At 38.8% G+C, this 19,812-nt stretch overlaps 2 protein-coding genes across 6 annotated transcripts in view; one reads left to right on the forward strand and one right to left on the reverse strand.

Moving 5' to 3' along the window:
- TM7SF3 (transmembrane 7 superfamily member 3) overlaps window positions 1-9,846 on the forward strand; it is a 36,867-nt gene extending 27,021 nt beyond the window's left edge. For both annotated transcript variants that reach the window (XM_058743287.1, XM_058743288.1), the window contains exons 7-12: window positions 159-245; window positions 2,299-2,379; window positions 3,029-3,181; window positions 6,123-6,220; window positions 6,804-6,966; window positions 8,244-9,846. In XM_058743287.1, coding sequence (XP_058599270.1) covers window positions 159-245; window positions 2,299-2,379; window positions 3,029-3,181; window positions 6,123-6,220; window positions 6,804-6,966; window positions 8,244-8,506 — 845 coding nt within the window. In that variant the 3' untranslated portion in view covers window positions 8,507-9,846. The remainder of the gene's footprint in view (window positions 1-158; window positions 246-2,298; window positions 2,380-3,028; window positions 3,182-6,122; window positions 6,221-6,803; window positions 6,967-8,243) is intronic.
- Window positions 9,847-17,220: 7,374 nt separating this feature from the next.
- FGFR1OP2 (FGFR1 oncogene partner 2) overlaps window positions 17,221-19,812 on the reverse strand; it is a 34,699-nt gene continuing 32,107 nt past the window's right edge. For all 4 annotated transcript variants that reach the window (XM_058743290.1, XM_058743292.1, XM_058743289.1 and 1 more), the window contains one exon: window positions 17,221-19,231. In XM_058743290.1, coding sequence (XP_058599273.1) covers window positions 19,094-19,231 — 138 coding nt within the window. In that variant the 3' untranslated portion in view covers window positions 17,221-19,093. The remainder of the gene's footprint in view (window positions 19,232-19,812) is intronic.

Consider the following 19,812-nt stretch of genomic DNA (forward strand, 5'->3'; position numbering starts at 1 on the left):
ATTGGTTAGGACTGGCAAGGGTATTTTTAAAGTAAGTTTATAATATATATATGTGTGAAATAAATTATTGTCAGTTCGCTTTGCTTTTTTTGTGATGCTTTGTTCTAATACCAGGATCAAACTGGATCTATTATCCACTAAATTTTTGTTTCTTTTAGGAAGAGTGTCAACCAAAGTGTTCTTCACCCTTTTTGCCCTGCTTGGTCTCTTCATTTGTTTCTTTGGACACAGATTCTGGAAAACAGGTATTTTGCTATAGTTGCTATTTTCAGGCACTGTGGTCTTTTTTGCTTAAATTCTGCTAGGAGATTTATGACCTCTTAGTAGATTAAGTAACTGCTTATCTCCAGCTGTCTTCATAGATTTGTGACTGGGGTTCTTTCAGTAAAGATTTTACTTAGTTGCTGTGCTTTTTAATTTTTTCCCTTAATGATGGAGTATAACTTCCTCTTCTTAGGGAAACAAGACTGGATTTGCGCAGCAAACTTCTTCAGTTGCTAGCTAGGTCAGATAGCCAACTAAAAATAACTGGTTGGAAATCAGGACATCTGTGTGAGAATATGTGGATTTTGGTATTGGTGGTTGATGATGTTTCCTATAAATCATGCTGCAGGTCTGTGGTATATTATATGTAAATTGAAATGTCTGCTTAGTCCTAGGAGGTTGAGACTGCAAACAGGAACTCCCACAATCTCCTCGGTGAAAACCATTCAGGGAGCGAAATACCATAGTTCCTCCCCTTCCCCCATCCGTGGGGCATACTTTCCAAGACCCCTAGTGGATGCCTGAAACTACTGACAGTACTTGGACCCTATATATACTGTGTTTCTTCCTGTAATACATACCTATGATAAAGGTTAATTTATAAATCGGGCACAGTAAGAAATTAACAATAATAATGCAATAGAATAATTATGGCAATATGCTGTAATAAAAGTTATGTCTGTGTGGCCCCCCTCTCTCAAAATATCTTCTTGTCCTGCACTCACCTTCTTGTGCTGATGTGAGATGATAAAATGCCTGTACGATGAGATGATGTGAGTTGTATGATGTAGGTAGGAATTGGCACACAGTGAGCTTTAGGCTACTGTTGACCTTTTGGTGAACCTCAGGAGGAGGATCATCTGTTTCCGGACCACGGGGTAACTGAAGCCATGAAAAGAGTATCCACGGATAAGGGGGGAATGACTGTATACGTTATGCTCGCTGAATTGATTTGAATTTTTGGGCTGCCTTTTATGTAACAATGTTTTCAATTACTAAAAAAAAAAAAATCCTAATTTAATTCGTTAACAAAGGGTATACTGGAGCATCAAGGGAAGAGCGAAAATAATCCTGATCTCAAACTCTTTAAACTTGCTTTAATAAACTACGAGTTAAAATATGCATTTCTTTCTCAATTACTGTATTTTTTTCTTGATTGAGAAGAAAATATTGTGAAGAATGTTTCATTCCTCAAAGTATAGAATGCTTCTGTAACAAAGAATTCAATTTTTTTTTTTTAATTTTTTTTTTTTTTTTTTTTTTCCCAACGTTTTTTATTTATTTTTGGGACAGAGAGAGACAGAGCATGAACGGGGGAGGGGCAGAGAGAGGGAGACACAGAATCGGAAACAGGCTCCAGGCTCCGAGCCATCGGCCCAGAGCCCGACGCGGGGCTCGAACTCACGGACCGCGAGATCGTGACCTGGCTGAAGTCGGACGCTCAACCGACTGCGCCACCCAGGCGCCCCCAAAGAATTCAATTTTTAAGCCCCAGGCAAGGTCCCAAATATATTAGGTATTTTAGTGGGTGAAGACAGTGATTAATTATTCATCCTGGACAAAAAAGGATGAATTAAAGGAAGGTATAAAGGTCACTTTTTGCTTTAGAATAGTTTGTTATTTTGCTTTATCTTTTTATTTTTGCTCACGTAACAAATTGAGTGTGATGAGATTCAGATCAGATACAATAACAAAAGTATACTCTTCTTGTTTTCAGTGGGAAGTATGAGGATGTTAGAGTGAGCTATGAAATTAACAGTTAACAACTTACCAGTTGAAACTGACCTCTATGCAAGAACGTATCCAATAGTTAGTACTTTAATATCGCATTCATTTTAATATGATTTCTAAATTTTTCTTGTCTTTCAGGTAATTATTTCTTTCCTCTAAATGTCCTAATATGTGTAAATTCTGGGAGCTTAAGCATATATTTGTAGGTTAGAAATTTAAATTGCACTGTAAAAAAGAATACATAACCATAGCTTGTTTGTTTGTTTTTTGTTTTTTGTTTTTTTCCTGGTGGTTTGCTACTAGAATTGTTTTTCATAGGCTTTATCTTCATGGGACTCTTCTTCTACATACTGATTACAAGACTGACACTTATTAAATATGATGGTAAGTGAAAATAATATAGTTGCATTGGAAAGGTGTTGTGTTCACACTCCCCCTTTCTTTGTGTAGTTTGACCAGTATTGTGTGTGCTATTACGTGTGTAAATAATGGGCTACCCATAATGGAGACGTCTTTTCTAAACTACTTATTTAGACCTTCTCCTCTGGGTTTTTAATCTGCATGGTGAATTTCTTGGTACTTAGGGAAATGAAGGGCCATGTTGATTATAAACCTGTGTTCTAGCTCTCTAGTGTATTGAAGATACGAGATTTATAACCATCAAAAATATTAAGATTTTCTTTACCTTAAAACAAAACCCGGCCTTGTCTCATTGAACAGAATGCTTGTCCCCCGTTCTTCCTTAGCCCCTGTTTATAGATTGTGCCAAGCCACACCTGTCACGTGTCCTGGGAGGTATAGTTCACCTGCTGGTTCCCATGGCTCAGACCAGCCCCTCCCTGGACAACAACACCCCGCCCCCGCCCCCCCCCCCCCCCCCCCCCCCCCCCCGCCATGCTGGTGTCATGTCACCCCCTCAGTACCTGGCCTACAGAAAGGCTAAGGTTGGCTCTGGTGATGGTGTTGTGTATTTGAAGCATGTGGTAGGAAAAGCCACCTCTGGTCAAACAGTTCATCTTCTTCTTCTGTGCAGTTCGTCTGATTCTGACAGCCGTCGCTGGAAGCGTTGGTGGGATTTTCTTGGTAGCTGCTTGGTGGCGATTCGGAATCCTCCTGCTCTGCATGCTGTGTGTTGGATTAGTGTTGGGCTTCCTCGTCTCCTCAGTGATGTTCTTCGCTTTCCTGGGTAGGAGATATGTAATGTTTTGTGTGTTCAGTTTTTTGTTTGAAAGACCTTTATTTGGGCTCTCTAGGTACAACTACTGCCTCTCAGGGACTTGGGGCCTTACCTGTAGAGCTCTGGAAATTTGTTTTGTTTTAATGTTTTTATTTTTGAGAAAGAGACCGAGCATGAGCAGGGGAGGCACAGAGAGAGAGAGGGAGACACAGAATCCGAAGTAGGCTCCAGGCTCTGAGCTGTCCGCACAGAGCCCGATGTGGGGCTTGAACTCAAGAACCATGAGATCATGACCTGAGCCGAAGTCGGACGCTTAAGCGACTCAGCCACCCAGGCACCCTGAGTTCTGGAAATTTGTATCTGTGATGTGGCACTCTAGGGAGTACCAGTACACGGTGAATCTTGAGCAGAAGCTCCGTTTATCCCACAGATGAACTGGGCATGGCTCTTTTGGAGCTGAGTTGGGAACCTGGTGCTTTGTTCCTGGTTTTCATTTCCACCGTCTGCCAAACCCCAGATATTCTAATGTACCTACTTGTCCTCTAGGTCAGCAGCACCTAGAGGAGATTTTTTTTTCTTAAAGTAATTCAGTTTCTGTCAATTTTTAGAATGTGGTTAACTTTTCTAAGTTAACTTTCTTTTGTAGGGGAGGAAAAATTTCCTTTTTATCCTTCTAAGGTTCTTTGGCTGGTAAAATAATTAAATTGACATAGATTAATAAAAGAAAAACAAATTTAATTTTGTATATACAGGAGACCCAGAAAAATATGAGACCCAAAGGCAGGCAGTTTCAGACCTCTGTGTCATATGGAGCTAAGAAATGGGGTAAGCGTGCAGGGTTTCAGATGGTGGGGGTTGGGGGTGCAATTCAGCAAGAAGACAAGAAGATAAGAAGAGCAGACATTTGGTAATCAGATGTTTGCCCTGCTAGGCAGTTAAGTCTTTCAGAGAAAATAGTTATCTCTGTTAATTGTTCTCTCCCTGGGCCAGGATCCCTATTTACATTCTTTTAGGCAGTTAAGGAAGCAATAAAAGTTTTTCCTGACTCTGTTGCGTCTTGAGTGCCTTCAGCTCAAAATAATCCACATGCTTGAGTGGCACATTCTACTGCCCTTTGCGGTTGCATAATAACTTACATTTCCTGATTGTTGTCAAAAATGCAGGAAAAAAAAGGAGTATTTATATTTTAAGGTACTCTTTTAGGCTATTTCCTTCTTGTGATAATGTTCTTACATATATCAACCTCAGCTTAAAGTTAATTTAGTTCTTGTGTATATCTTATATATATCAACCTCAGATTAAAGTTGATGGAAATGTTAGATATAAGAATATAAGAGGCTGTCACCTCTTAAGAATGCATGATATGACAGAGTGTGGTTGGCTCTCTGAAGACTTTTTTTCCCCGAGACCAGAAAGAATTGACAACCTGTGTGTTTACTGACTATTCCAAGTCCCTTTGTTCTGATTTTAGCAAACCTATGAGTTCATTCCCACAGGCCCCCTTGCAGGTAGCAATATATATAAAAAAAACTAGATACCTTTATATATAAAAACTAGATAGTCTGATGCTTAGTAGCAATGTTTAGATTTGCCTAAAGGACAGATTCACAGGGAGGCTTGTTGAAAATGCATATTCAGGGCCCTATTCTAAAGCACTAAATCAACTACTTAATAAGCTCCCTTCCCTTGTTTTGTTAATGGTTGGAGGGATGATTGGTTAGAATTTTTAATAGTTAATGTGTTTGTTTATGAACTGACTCATTGCTGAAGGACAGTTAGGATCAGTGTCTCCGGTGGATGCAAAGTCCTATTTTTAAGCATTAAAATTTTAAACATTTCTAAGCATTAAAATTAAAAAAATTTTTAGGCATTAAAATTTTAGTTGGCGGCTAACTTCTCAGATCTAATTAAATTGCTACTGTTTTCACCTTATTATGTAGCCAGCAAAGAGCTTATACTCTGAAAGGGTCAGTCTTCACATGCTGGCATCACGACTACTGTTTTCAATCCCTGGATTCCTTGACTTTTTTTTTTTTTAAGCTGCATGTGTATTTTGTGAAGGTTAATAGAGTTAAACTACAGAATATGACCCATAAATCCACCTCACTGCAGCACGTTGCAGTTCGCTTTCTCAGAATGCGTGGTCCCAAGGTCCGATCTTACTATGGAATTCCCCCTTTTCTGGGATTTATGGGTCTTAAGATATGGGTCCACTTCCAGTTGGGCTGAATGATGGTGTCAGTATCAGTATCAAATAATTGTCCAGCTTATACCCTCGCCTCTAAACTTAATTTATAAATAGGAGTTCTAATATATTCTTCCTGGGTCACCCCAGGTGTGCTGCATGTTGGAGAAGGGTTCAGTAGGAGTGCGGTCAGTGGTTAGCTCCTATCTTTCCTGATACGTGAGGAGTCACATCTTCTAGTCTGCAGTGGCTGGACAGGAAATGCATTGATGGTAAAAATCTAGTAAAAGGATTTTGCTGTTCATTTTGGGTGGGATTTCATACAGTTATCTCTGGATGCCATTTACTTGCACTTTTTACTTTGCAGTACAAAATCACAGAATGATAGAAGCATAGAGCAAGAGAGGATGGTTTGAACTACAAAATAGTTCAATCTTCTTATCTTATGGGTTAGGAATGTGAGGCCCAGCATCACAGCTAGTGAATGGAAGAGTTTAGACTCATCCAGCCTCTTCTGCATTTCCCTGGGAATAAATGCAGAGCATTTACCTGCTTGATTCCACCCCTTGACCTTCTAAGACACATCCTTCAAAGGGGATTGTATTGGCCATTAAATCAAAAAAGTCAGAATTCATTTCTAAATGCCAGCCTATGCCTTGGTTGTTACAATAAACTTTCCATGTTTGTCTGTGTTCAGATATTGAGAAGATGAAATTGAACTTGGTAAACCTGTTGTTAACTCTTGATTTCTTCTTGCTTTTTCAGGGAACCTAAAGATTTTTCATGATGATGGTGTGTTCTGGGTGACCTTCTCCTGCATAGCTGTCCTCATTCCAGTAGTTTTCATGGGCTGCTTAAGAATAGTGAGTGTTTCATCAATGAGATTCATTCACTATATTGTCCCGGGCCTTCACTTGCTCACGTGTTGCATCATTTTGCATGTTTTATTTACTGGGGAGAGCTGTAGGACAATCTTCATGAGATGATTAATTTTAAATAGCCTCGTTACTGTGAAAGCAGGAGAAGTTCTGATTATAATGATCACAGAGTGTTTTTCATCAAGTGGAGTAGGCAGGTCACCACCGTCCATATGCTTTGGACAGTGGAAGCAGAGAGGTTGGGCTCACTATAATTCACAACCTGGTGGGTACTTAGTTTCAGCGGTCTCTCCAAAGAAGCATTCTTTGTGTAATTAGACTTTGTTGCTGAGGTTCTTTCACAGGGAAGACATTTTCTATAAGGTTCTGTTTTGAGAACTCACTATGGGTTTCGAAGGTGGTTTTCAGTTTAACCTGCCAGGTAGCCTTTATTCAACTCTGAGACTTGATCCCGTTTCATGGGCCCTGAGGGAGAAGTGATTCCTTGTGATTGAGGCCAGTAATGAGGCATAGAAACAATTTCTTGTTCTACCAGTGGCCATGCCTAAACTCTTGCACTCTTCCACAGCTGAACATACTGACTTGTGGACTCATTGGCTCCTACTCGGTGGTCTTGGCCTTTGACAGTTACTTGTACACAAGCCTTTCTCATATCACTCTGAATGTACTCAAGAGAGCACTCAACATGGATTTCCACAGAGCTTTCACAAATGCGCCTTTTCAAACTAATGGTAAGACTAAATCCAAGAACTGGAGTGACAGTCAAATAAGAACATTGGCCTGCCTGTGCCAACAAGGGCACTTGGTAACTCAATTGAAAGAAGGCTAACTAGACAAAAGGAGGAAACCCATGCCCTACAAGTGCTGTTAGAGCCTTCCGTTAATGATAACTTATAATCCACAGGAGCAAATAATTTAAATTTGTAAGTGGTGGAAGTTCACACTTCTAAAAATCTACTGAGTGAATTTTGTTAAGAAATTTCCCAACCAGGATTACTTGGTTACCTGGTCAGATTCCCAGTTGGGAGAAAAAGTCTGAGAACAAAACTGTTTGGCACCTTACAAATTGGGGTGGGATGAGAACGACAGCCTGATTTTTAAAGTTATTCCCTTGTTTCCCTCCTTTAAAGAAGCATGTAATTTGCTAATTTGCTAATTGAAAGTGAAAAAGTGATTTTCAGTCTAGAAGTGTTACCATTTCCACAGTTGTAAGATTCTATCTGTTAAAGGTTTTCCATTAACTTTTTGAGGAAGAGAAAATGACTAAACTAAGTATTCACAGTGAGTGTAAGATATATTGGTTTCAGAAATGTTAAAATATGGAAGACGGAAAAGCGTATCTTAGAGTTGGAAAATATTTAAGCACAATCGTGATTGCAATATCTTTACCTCTATTATGCTGAGCCTGCCCTCACTGGATAGGAGGTTGATGGTTAGAGACCTCAAAATCCCTGTTGTCTTGGAAATTTTACATACAAGACGATATTTTGCTAAGCCTTGTACTGGAAGCTCAGTTACAGTGTGTTGACTCTCTCCATGCATTTCTAAATCCACCCTATGAGTGTGGTGGGGCCCAATATTGAGTGGAATGGGAAAAAAGAGAGCAAGGTCGCATCTCCTGTTCCATGGTGTATGTTTGTGAGGTGTATCTTGATGACTGCCTTCTCCCCACCCCACCTGCAGGAAAACACAACAACTATGCCTGTGGGCATTGGTCATAAAATGTTGGAGTTCCAAGGATCCAAACAACTGATTCCTTTACAGCCTGTCTGGACTTTCAAATGCCATCATTAGGAAATTCCTATTTTAAAATATAAAACCGTAGCTTCCTTATTTATTCCTTGGTTTGTAAATGAGGAGATGTACATGTTTGGTCAAACTCACCAAAAAGTCTTAATTGTACTGAGAAAGAATGACACAGATTTAAACTATGAGAAGTTAAATGTTAAGATCTGTGTTAGGTATTTAAGAGACAAGAGTTCAAACTGCTTTTCTGTTGTTTTTTTAGACTTCATTATCCTGGCAGTATGGGGGATGCTTGCTGTGAGTGGAATCACGTTACAGATTCGAAGAGAAAGAGGGCGACCATTTTTTCCTCCCCACCCATACAAGTTATGGAAGCGAGAGAGAGAGCGCAGAGTAACAAACATCCTGGACCCTAGCTACCACATCCCTCCATTGAGAGAGAGGCTCTATGGCCGAATAGCCCAGATCAAAGAGCTCTTCCAGAAGGAACAGCCAGCCGGAGAGAGAACACCCCTGCTTCTGTAGATGCCAAAGGGGGTTGGTCAGTGTGGTCTCGAAGTACTGCCCAGGCGTTGCCTCAGCTTTGGTGTGTATGCCCAGCCTGCTGCAGCAGTCTCCGGTGCAACTCTGATAAGAACAGAGGCGTATGTATGTGTGCTTTGCACAGTTTCACGGTGTCCTTATTGATATGTTCTCAAAAGGTACCTTTCTTTTGCTTATTTTTAATTGTGGTAAAACACACATTTACCATCTCAATCATAAAGTATATAAGTTCAGTACGCACTTTGTTTTTGTCCTTTATTGCTTACAATGCTAATTTAAATACTAAATTATGTCCGTTATTTGAAAATAGGGTGATTTACATAGATCAGATATGGATATAACGGCCTCGGGTTTTTTCTTTAAAGGCCTTTTAAAATAGTGTTGACCTCTGATCTCTAAAATGTGTTTGAATTTTTTTTTTTTTTAAGGAAACCGATTGGCGCCTACCTTAATCTGTAGTCCCTTTAGTAAGGAAACCTTTTAACATTTGCATTTTGTAGCATTGATGTAAAAATAGTGTCAAAAATTTTCTCTTTTGTGTGAAGACTTTGTACCATCTATATTTTAGTGATGAGGAGGGAGGGGGTCAAAAAGGATTAAAGAATTTAAAGGAGCTGATTTTAATCAGGTTCTTGGATTCTGTAAGGAAAGTTCCTTCCATTTTGACCCTCCCCCCCCTGCCCCGCCCCAAGCAAGCACCTCGATGCCCTAGGCTGCGTACCCACTCCTCACGGCATCTGGTTCTGCCTTGGATCGGAAGCTGGTGACTCTGACACAATGAGTAACAGTGAGGGTAGTTTTGGTGGTTGCATACGCATTTGTGAGTTAACCACTATTTAAACGATGCCGCTTTTAAGAGTTTTTTCACAGCACGATAGATTTTTGGAGTTTTAGGTAACTGGAAAATTTTCAGCTTTTGCATTTGTTTTGGAAAGGCTGAAGCATATAAAACTAAACATACAGAGAGCGAAAACATACAAAACTAATCATTTTTGCATTGCAGAATTACACACAGGTGTTTACTATTATGTAACCCTCACTGTTTATATAACTTCAGTAACACTTAAACTTGAATTTTTTTTTTAATTACTGTAGGGATTGTGGCTTCTGCCATATCTTTGTACATTCTGACAAGTTATATGGAATGTTTGGGAGTTATTTTCTGTACCATCAAAATGTACTGCCACTGAAGACTGTAAAGACAGAGCACACTTTTTTGGAGGATTGAGACAAATTACTTAAAAAATTTTCATAATTTGTGAGTCATAAAATGCCAGTTTGTGTCATTTTTTTAAATAATAAATACCTATTTTGAAGAAAAATGCTAGAAAGTCTCATTATTCTTAACAGATTTTTTTTTCCTCACCAACTGTATTTGTACCATAGCAGTGAAGACATGACAGAAGTGTCATAGGCATAAAATTACTTAATCTGGAGAATTAAATCTTTATTTAAAAAATTTGGTTTAAGCCTAAGCAAAATACTAGGAAATGAAGGAAATCTGTGGCAGTGTGTTAAATTTATATCCCTTGTTAGAAGGAAAGCTGACGTCTTTGGTGGGCTGATTTGTGTTGGTTATTAGCACTTCAGGTTTGTGTAACTGAAGAAAGGTAGTAGTATTACCAGAAAATTATACTATTCCTTAAATGTTTTGGTTCTGACCAATCTGTTAGAGGTTAGCTACCAGGTTGCTAAATCACAGCAGCTAACTCATGCCATGGATCAGTTGATCTATAGAAGGTTGGGATAGAAAATTGATTTCTTCCAAGGAAATTGCTAGACTGTTAGACTAGAAACAGACCTTAGAGATCATCTTACTTGGTCCCTTATTTTATAACTGAGTAAATTCTTAACCAAGGAGTCAATTATATGGATATTTATCAATAACTGTGCCCAGATCAAAATTTGGGATACCTGATTCCCTATACAAATGTGCTTTATGCTCTATCATGATGAAAATGTAAGTCACTAATTATTTTCAGCTCTCTTCTGCTGGTGGATTGGTGACAACACAGTGAGAAGGCAGTCTTCTGCAAGCAGAGGAAAAAGGCCTCAGTGGAACCCAACCTTGAACTTGGACTTCCAGCCTCCAGAATGGTGAGAAAATAAATTTCTGTTGTTTATGGCACCCAGTCCGTGATATGTTATGGCAGCCCTAGCAAACTAATACCCTTTATAAATCATTTCACCCTGACTGTTGATTGGAAGACCTCTGGGCAGTTTGGCCACCGTGTTTGTGAGGACCATTCTATGAAACTGAGATACAGAGGGGCTCAAGTTAGTGGAAATTTGGGCTTACCCAGGGACTACCATATAGTCATTACATGGGAGGTTGGCAGGTCTGGATCAAGCTACATCAGTATTAATAGGCAAAATAAAGAAAATACGTACAATGATAGTCGTTTTTAGTTGGCTCTCACCCTTTACTCATTAAATAAATATGAGTTAAATTCCTAAGTGTCAGGCCTTGCCTTGGGCACTAGGAAGAAGATGGCAAAATATTCCGGCATGGTGCCTATCTCAGGGCTTAGAGTGTGAGGAGACAGATACACTTCAATAGTTATACAGAGGAGGTATGGTAGGCAGTGAAATTTTTGATGGAGTAGGGGGTAGAATCGGGATGCCAGGGAAGAATTCCTTGAAATGACATTTAAGCTGAGACTTGGAGGATGAGTAGGAGTAATAAAACCACAAGGAGGCAGAGTGCATTCCATGTACTGTGGTTAAAGGGATAAAGAAAAGCTTCAAGGCCTTCTCTTCTCTACGGAGAGCCTCCAGTGGAGTCTCTCCCACCTGTATGCCCAGCCAGTCCTTACAGCCCTTCACATTGGTGCTTGGTGAGGTGAGTGCTTGGTGGGGTCAGCTCTCCCATTCTCAGCTTTTGGCATTTTGATCCAGGAAGGAGGTTGTCAGTGTTTTTTTTTTTTGTTTTTTTTTTTTAATTTTTTTTAATGTTTGTTTATTTTTGAGAGACAGAGACAGAGCATGAGCAGGGGAGGAGCAGAGAGAGAGGGAGACACAGAATCTGAAGCAGGCTCCAGGCTCTGAGCCGTCAGCACAGAGCCCAACGCGGGGCTCAAATGCATGAACTGTGAGATGAGCCCAAGTCAGACACTTAACCCACTGAGCCACCCAGGTGCCCCAGTGTTGTTGTTTTTTTTTAATTGAGATATAATTGACATAATGTGTAAGTTTAAGGTACAGTATGTTGATTTGATACAATTATTTATTAAATATTACTCTATGATTATTCCTACAATATGATTACCCTATGATTAATATCATAGAGTTAGTTTGCATCTCTATCGTGTCACATAATTATTCTTTTTGTGAAAGCAATTAAAATCTAGTCTCTTGGCAACCTTGAAGTTCATAATACAGTATTGATGACTATAATCCCTAGTGCACTTAGGCTCCAGAATTTGTCTACTAATTTCCTTAAATAACGTTTCTCCAATTCTCCCACGCCCACCTGCTGGTATCCACCATCCTGTTACTAGGAATTTGGCTTTTTTGGATTTCACATATAAGTGTTATCATCTAGTGTTTGTCGTTCTCTGACTTCCCTCACTTGGTATAATGTCCTCCAAGTCTATCCTTGTTGTTGCACATGGCAGGATTTCTTTCTCTTTTTTTTACCACCGAATAATATTCAGTTGTATATATAAGCCACATCTTTATCCATTCATCCGTTGATGGCCACTTAGGATGTTTCCCTGTCTTGGCTGTTGTGAATAATGCTGCAATAAGCATGGGAGTTACATTTTTTCAAGATCCTGCTTTTCATTTCCTTTGGATATATACCCAGGAGTGGGATTATTGGATCATATGGTAGTTGTTTTCATTGTCCATCTTCCTCGTTAAATTTGGACTATACTACAAAACTGCCCAGGGCATACCTTGTCTTTTTATTTACCTTTCTTATTTCCTTCCAAGACCCTAGAATTTAGCAATTGTTCCCTGGCAGGTGGGTCAGAACACTTGGGTGACCCACAAAAGCCATAGTCCTCAAAATCTTTCCTTCTGTTCCAGAGTCTTATTAATGTACCTGTATACAAGTACAATATACCTGACTCCATTGCTCCCCAAGGGTGAATTCCTTCTTTTGGAAGGAGATTGAAGAATGGCCACAATTAGTTTTTTATTTTGAAGTTTTTAAGGGCTAAACGGCTTATTCACCAGAGGTTCACGGCTCCTTTTGCTGATAGATTTTCTACTGTCCAGAGTGGCTTGTACGTGCTCTGCCCTGCCTGAACTTGTGGTGGGCGCACTGGGAAAAGCATGGATGCGTGTCTGGGAGCTTTAAGGAAGGAGATAGAAGATCCAAAAATGATGCAGATGGAAGAAGCAATTGAGACACATTAAGTGTGCCTTTGCTCCCCAGTTCTCCATGGGCTGTGTTTTCAGCAATTGAACTGGATCTCAACACGTTTTTTAAACTAGCTGTCTCCTTTGGAGAGACCATCCATATATCAAAATTCCTGAAAACTGAAATACATTGTATTGCTAGGGCTGGGCCTGGGGTTCTAGAGGACTATTTTCATGGACAGGATTAAAGGCTTTTTTCTGAAAAAACTCTCTCATCCTATTATTGCTTGAAGGTTTTTCAACATAGGACAGTCTTCCATTTCACAAGTAGAGCTACTCTTCTTCCAGATCAGCTCTCCCTCCTGAATTACTTCAATTGTATATCCCAGTGATTTTCCACGGAATGTTGTTAACCTCTTGTATTCTGTATGTCTAGAGTCTACATGACTGGGAATAAAAACCTTATAATCTTTGAGATAGGTCTTTTTTTACCCTTCAAATTCTTATTTAAATTTCAGTTAGAGATAGGTCTTAAACATATTCTAGAAGAAGTTCACATTTGAGGAATGCATTCACTTGATCTCACATCAGCCTTTGATTTGATAGCACTGTGTACCTGCCCACTGAGTGGTGCTGAAATTGGAGATGCAGCTGATAAATCCTTGGCATTTTAAAGTAGCCAAGGGCCAGCCCTATTCATCTTGAACTGTATATACAGACAAAAGCAGTGTGCTGAGGCTTGGGGTTATTGCACTGTGACAGGGAGAAACTCTTGAAACACTGATTCTAACCAGCTTTGTTACTTTAATTTTTTTTTTTAAACGTTTATTTATTTTTGAGACAGAGACAGAGCATGAACAGGGGAGGGTCAGAGAGAGAGAGAGGGAGACTCAGAATCTGAAACAGGCTCCAGGCTCTCAGCTGTCAGCACAGAGCCCGACGCGGGGCTCGAACTCACGGACCGTGAGATCATGACCTGAGCCGAAGTCGGACGCTTAACCGACTGAGCCACCCAGGTGCCCCAGCTTTGTTAGTTTTATAGAAAGCCCAAATGTAGCCTTCCTAGCAGTATCTGATACTCAAGAAGTATATATCCTGTGTTTCAAGATCAGGATATTTTTATTCTGGGTCCAGTTCTACCTACTGATACTGATTTCAGTGTAGTGAATTTTCTGCAGGCTTTAGTTTTTCCAAAGCAGTGGGTTTACTCTTTTCCTTTTGCTCATATGGGAAAAAAAACTTGTGAGGGATAGCATTAAATGAAAAAAAATTGAGGAACCAAGGTATAAGATTCCAATTATGTGTATTTGTGTGTAAATATGTTTAAAAACATTTATAGGGAAGTTTTTCTGATTGACAAGAAACTTCTAATTACCCCTGGGAAGACACAGGTTGTAGGAAGAAGTTGACTTACTTTGAACTGTAATATTTTCTGTATGGTAGATTTTTAACCGTCTACATTTATTTTTTCCTTTATGTGAAAGATCACAAAAAGGAACATAACCTAACCAACTTCTGAGAATTTATACACCAGAAATCACAGTACATAAATTATGCACGAGTTAATGAAGCATTTTTTTTTTTAATTTTATTTTTGAGAGAGAGAGAGCACAAATGGGGGAGGGACAGAGAGAGAGGGAGACACAGAATCCGAAGCAGGCTCCAGGCTCCGAGCTGTCAGCACAGAGCCTGTCTTGGGGCTCGAACCCACAGACCATGAGATCATGACCTTAGCCCAAGTTGGATGCCATACCGACTGAGCCACCCAAGCGCCCCTGGGTGCATTGTTTTAACAGAAATTTCAAACAGTCTGAATATCCATCAGAAGAAAGAGTTGAATAAATTATGATACATCTATACAAAGATAGTCACAAAAAAACTGGTTTGCAGACAACAGAAAACTAACTGGCTAGTGTATGTAAAACAGAGTTAGTTGAAAGTATACTGATGTTATTTGCTTCTGGACATTTCCCCCTATGCATTTTATCTATCTATCTATCTATCTATCTATTTATTTATTTATTTAATGTTTACTTTTTGTGAGAGAGCACGAGCAAGAGAGGGGCAGAGAGAGAAGGAGACATAGAATCCGAAGTAGGCTCCAGGCTCTGAGCTCTTAGCACAGAGCCCGATGCGGGGCTCAAACTCAAGAACTGCGAGATCATGACCTAAACCGAAGTTGGATGCTTAACTGACTGAGCCACCCAGCCACCCCACCCGCTATGCAGTTTTTACATGGTTGTAATTACATCTGCAGTATTGCATTCAGGTTTTTATTATGTAAATTTAGTTATTTTTTTGTTCCTGTTGCTAGAATTTTTAAGCCACAGTATATATAAACTGCTTTGGGTAGATATTGATAGTAAATTAGTAATCTGGAAGTAAATTATTTCATTATTGTATGATACTTAGGTTTAATTTGCTCACTCTAACACTATCATAATGTGGCTTTAACCAGGGGAAGCAGTAGAGATGGTGAGAGATGGTAGGATTCTGATATATTTAGAAGGGAGGGGGGTCAATAGGATTTGCTGATGAATTGGATGCAAGATAGAAAAAGTGGAGTCAAAGATGCCAGGAAGGTTTTTGGCCTTGGCAGCTGAAAAGATGGAGTTGTCACCATCTGAGATAGGGAAGCATATGGAGAGGCCTGAGGGGAAGACTGCTTGGAGCATGTTAAGTCTGAGATCTTTGATAGTTATAGCTGGAAGAGTCCAGAGTTCATGAGAGCTGTAAATTTGGGAGTCATCAGCATTACAGGTGGTGTTTAAAGTCATGAGACTGGGTGAGATCACCAAGGAAGTGAGCAGGAATAAGGACTGAGCCCTGGGGCTTAAAGTCAGAAGAAAGGGACAGAGGAGGCTGAGAGGCAGCCACTGATGTAAAAAGAAAGCCCCTTCAAATTTCAATTAGAGATTATTCTTCATTGATATTTCACTAAAAAATGAACTCCTATTTTACTCTGTCAAAAAAGGTAGTGATCACCAATAATTGAGTTACGGATCTTTGATCTTCTGGTCATTGAGGCAGTTTAGAAATAGAAAATTTTGGAAGTCACCTTGATATTGAAGAATACCAATATGAGCAGAAAACACTCTGTGAGGTTGTGTAGAACTGGTTTTTTAGAATTGTACTTCCACTATAAAATAAAAAGCATGTAGTGGATAGATGATAGATCATTGTTTTCTAGGGCTGCTGTAACAAATTACTACAGGTAGGGTGGCTTAGCAGAAATTTATTCTCTCACAGTTCTGAAAAACCAGGAAGGCCAGAAGTCTAATATCAAGCAGGGCTGGCCCCTTCTGGAGGCTCTGAGGGATGATTCAATTCATACCCCTCTCCTAGCTTCTGTTGGCACCTTAGGGCTCTGCAGCTTGCATAACTCTCTGCCTCTGTCTTCACATGGCTTTCTCCTTGTGCCTGTTTCAAATATCCTTCTCTCTTATAAGGACACCGGTCACTGGATATAGGGCCCATCCTAAATTCAAGATGATCTAATTCCAAGATCCTTAAATCTGCAAAAACTATTAAAAATGTGGTCAGTATGGGACACCTGGGTGGCTCAGTCCATTAAGTCTCCGACTCTTGATTTCGGCTCAGGTCATGATTTCATGGTTCGTGAGTTTGAGCCCCGTGTCGGGCTCTGCCCTGGCAGCCTGGAGTCTGCTTAAGATTATCTCTCCCTGTCTCTCTGCCCCTCCCTGCCTCACAGGCACATGCACTCTCCCTCTTTCTCTCCAATAAACTTAAAAAAAATATATGGTTGGGGTGCCTGGGTGGCTTAGTTAAGTATCTGACTTCAGCTCAGTTTGTGAGTTTGAGCCCCGCATTGGGCTGTATGCTGACAGTGCAGAGCCTGCTTGGAATTCTCTCTCTCCTTCTCTATCTGCCCCTACCTCCCCCACTTCTCTCTCAAAAATAAAAATAAACTTTGAAAAGATATATATATATATATATCTTCATATATATATATATGCATGCCACATTCACAGGTACAGGAGGTTAGCACTTGGACGTGCCTTTGCAGGGACACTTTGTAAAAAAAAAAATTAATACTGATTTTTGATAGAGATGGGGAGAGAATCCCAAGCAGGCTCGATGCCCAGTGTGGAGCCTGACTCGAGGCTCAATTCTCTTGACTGTGAGACCATGACCTGAGCCCATATCAAGAGTTAGATGCCGAGCCACCCAGGTGCCCCTGCAGCAGGGACACTCTTAAATCCACCACATATGATTATAAAAAGGTTTGCTGGATCAGCAATAAGTTGCTGGCCAATTCCTAAGAAATACAGATAGAAGTTGTTGCTAAGTACTAGTTTTGTGGTAAGAGATGAAATGCCAGAAAAATAAAATGTAAGCATTGTTCTCACATTAACTTGGAGACCATATCAATTTCAACCACTCACCTTTATTGATAAAATAGGCTCCTATGCAGTATACACTCTCAGACATAAATTTAAGGTTCTGCTTAAAAACAAAAAATATATGGATGGAAAACTGTTGCTATGTAACAAAGTAAATGTCTTTAAACGCCAAGATCTTAAAATTATATCCAAGTAAGAAGACCAAGAATAAATTAACTTGTTTATAAAAAAATAGTTATCAAGAAACATTTTATAATAGAGCTGCCTCAATGAATTGCCTCAGACTTCATCTCAACTGTGTATTTTTTTAAATTCTGACTTGGGATAAAAACTGTATGAATGAATGTGCCACCAAATTAACAGATTCTTTACCTCAAACCAATAGAAAAGGTTAAAAATAAAAACTGTCATTTATAAAATATCAATTAAGGCCTCTGAAAAAAGAATCTATTCGGTGTTTGGGCCATTAGCCCTTTTCAATCAGCCACATCAGCCCCACTTACTCCAAACTTAATGTACAAAAATTCCAAAGTGAAAAGTAGCTTTGAATTTTACCAATATATGAAATTATACACAAAAGCTACCATGTGAATATTTCTTTAACAAATTACATACCCAAAAGTAGAATTTTCTATTGTGCTAATTTTAATATAAATTAGTATATTTAATCATATTTGATATTTTTATCCTTCTATAATCATAAAATAAGAAAAATTTAGATTTCAATTGATGTTAAAGTACATTTCTTTTTCTAGTGGCTTTTAAAAATTTACATACTGGATATAGATTTTGTAAAAAAAAAAAAAACAAACCCCACAAAAAACAAAAACCAAATATTTATAAATCTACAGATTTCCTCTCATCCCCACCCCCACCCTTTGACTGATAGAGTATAAGAAAAATCTTACAGGTTATGAGGACCAGAAAACAAATTTTATTTTGAAATTTTAATTTACTTTCTGTATTTCTTAAGAATACTTTTAAAAAAGGGTTCAATGAGGCAGAGGAATTCCCAATTTACTTTGACATTACCATACCTAGCTTGCTATATCAAACATTGCAACTCTCTTAGCTAAAAGAACTACCTAATATCCTTAAAGATCAACCAGAGAAGAGAAAAATCCAATCTTCATTATTTAGAACCAAAACTTAAATCTCTCAAAGGAGTAGTTTAACCTACTAATATGTCTCTTATAAGATCTTTCTTAGAAAGTAATATTCTTTCTCTTTCATTCCTGAAATGATATTTCATATACTTAAACTTATGGATAATTGTTAGTGGAGTATTTTAATTATGGCAAATCAGCTAAAATTAAATTAACTTTTGTTTATGGTGCATTTGAAACATTCCTACAGTCTTGCAAACTGAATTTTCTTTGACCAAAATTTACAGTAATGAGAAGGTAGACAGGCAACCATTAAAGCTGAAATCTCACAGTACATAAGCTATTTGTTAACTCTGACACCAAACAAGGAGGAGAAATAACATTTAATATGACAGTCTTCCATTCACAAAACTGTGCCAAGATGTGTATTTTAAAATTTGGATAATGTTATGAATTCCCAAACATTTATTGGGAATATTCATGTTTATCCAAGTATCAGCCAGAATATCAACAGTACTGCTATTAGGTTCAGCAGTCACTCAAAAAATCTTTAGTTTGTTCCCCAATTAACAAAGTTTCTATTTTTAAATTATATTTTGGAATAAAATATACAACCATTAATTCTGCATTTTTGCCAGCATAAGAATGTCATTGCCAGTGCACTGTACATACTATAGAAAAAAAATAAAGGGTTGCTTGAGATGGATTTTTCTGTTAATTCATTCATGTCAGTAGGCCAGTCCCAGTGACCATTTGGAGCCTTGCAAGAAGCTCACAGACTTACAGGCTCTTCAGCTCTTCCTCAGACTCAGGTCACTATTGGTCACTAATGCTGACAAAGATGAACTTTCAGACACATCATCTTTCCTAAGGTTCAGAAATGATTCTCGAGTTATTTGCAGGATCTCTCTCAAACCTTTGTTTTCTTGCTAAAAGAAGGCAAACAAAAAGATGTAGTCACCAAGATAGCTACAAAAATACAAACCTATCTTAAGCCAAACGTAAGAAGGTATGACAAAAAGTTTTATAATTGGCAGAGCAGAAATAGACTAAATGAATATACAAAGTTGAAAACTTGAATCCAGAGAACACTTTTTTAAAGAGGTAGGAACTGTGCTCCTTTTCCATCAGGTCAAAGCTGCCTTATTTATGCAGCTGTAACTGTAAATGGAACCTCAGAAACGGCCTAATTTTATAATCACAGTATAGACGAGGAAAAGTAACATCTAGATTTATATCGATATAAACACAAAGCCAATGATGAGAACCTCTTAGGACCTTAGTTAGTACCTTTACTACTTTCCACGTTAGCATGGAATACAGGAAAGGTTTGGTTTTCCTCACTGGAATTTGAAAGCAGTGGGGCTGGTTGAGTAGATCATGAGATTTTTCAAGAAGGATAGTTAGGTGGTCAAATCGAGCACTGATAAACAACTCTTCTTCTAGATTAGTTACTGTAAGAATTTGCAGACATTTAACAACTACTTTGTTCTCAGTCTTACTTTCTACG

This window comes from Neofelis nebulosa, chromosome 8 (assembly GCF_028018385.1).
Source record: "Neofelis nebulosa isolate mNeoNeb1 chromosome 8, mNeoNeb1.pri, whole genome shotgun sequence".
Taxonomy (NCBI): Eukaryota; Metazoa; Chordata; class Mammalia; order Carnivora; family Felidae; genus Neofelis; species Neofelis nebulosa.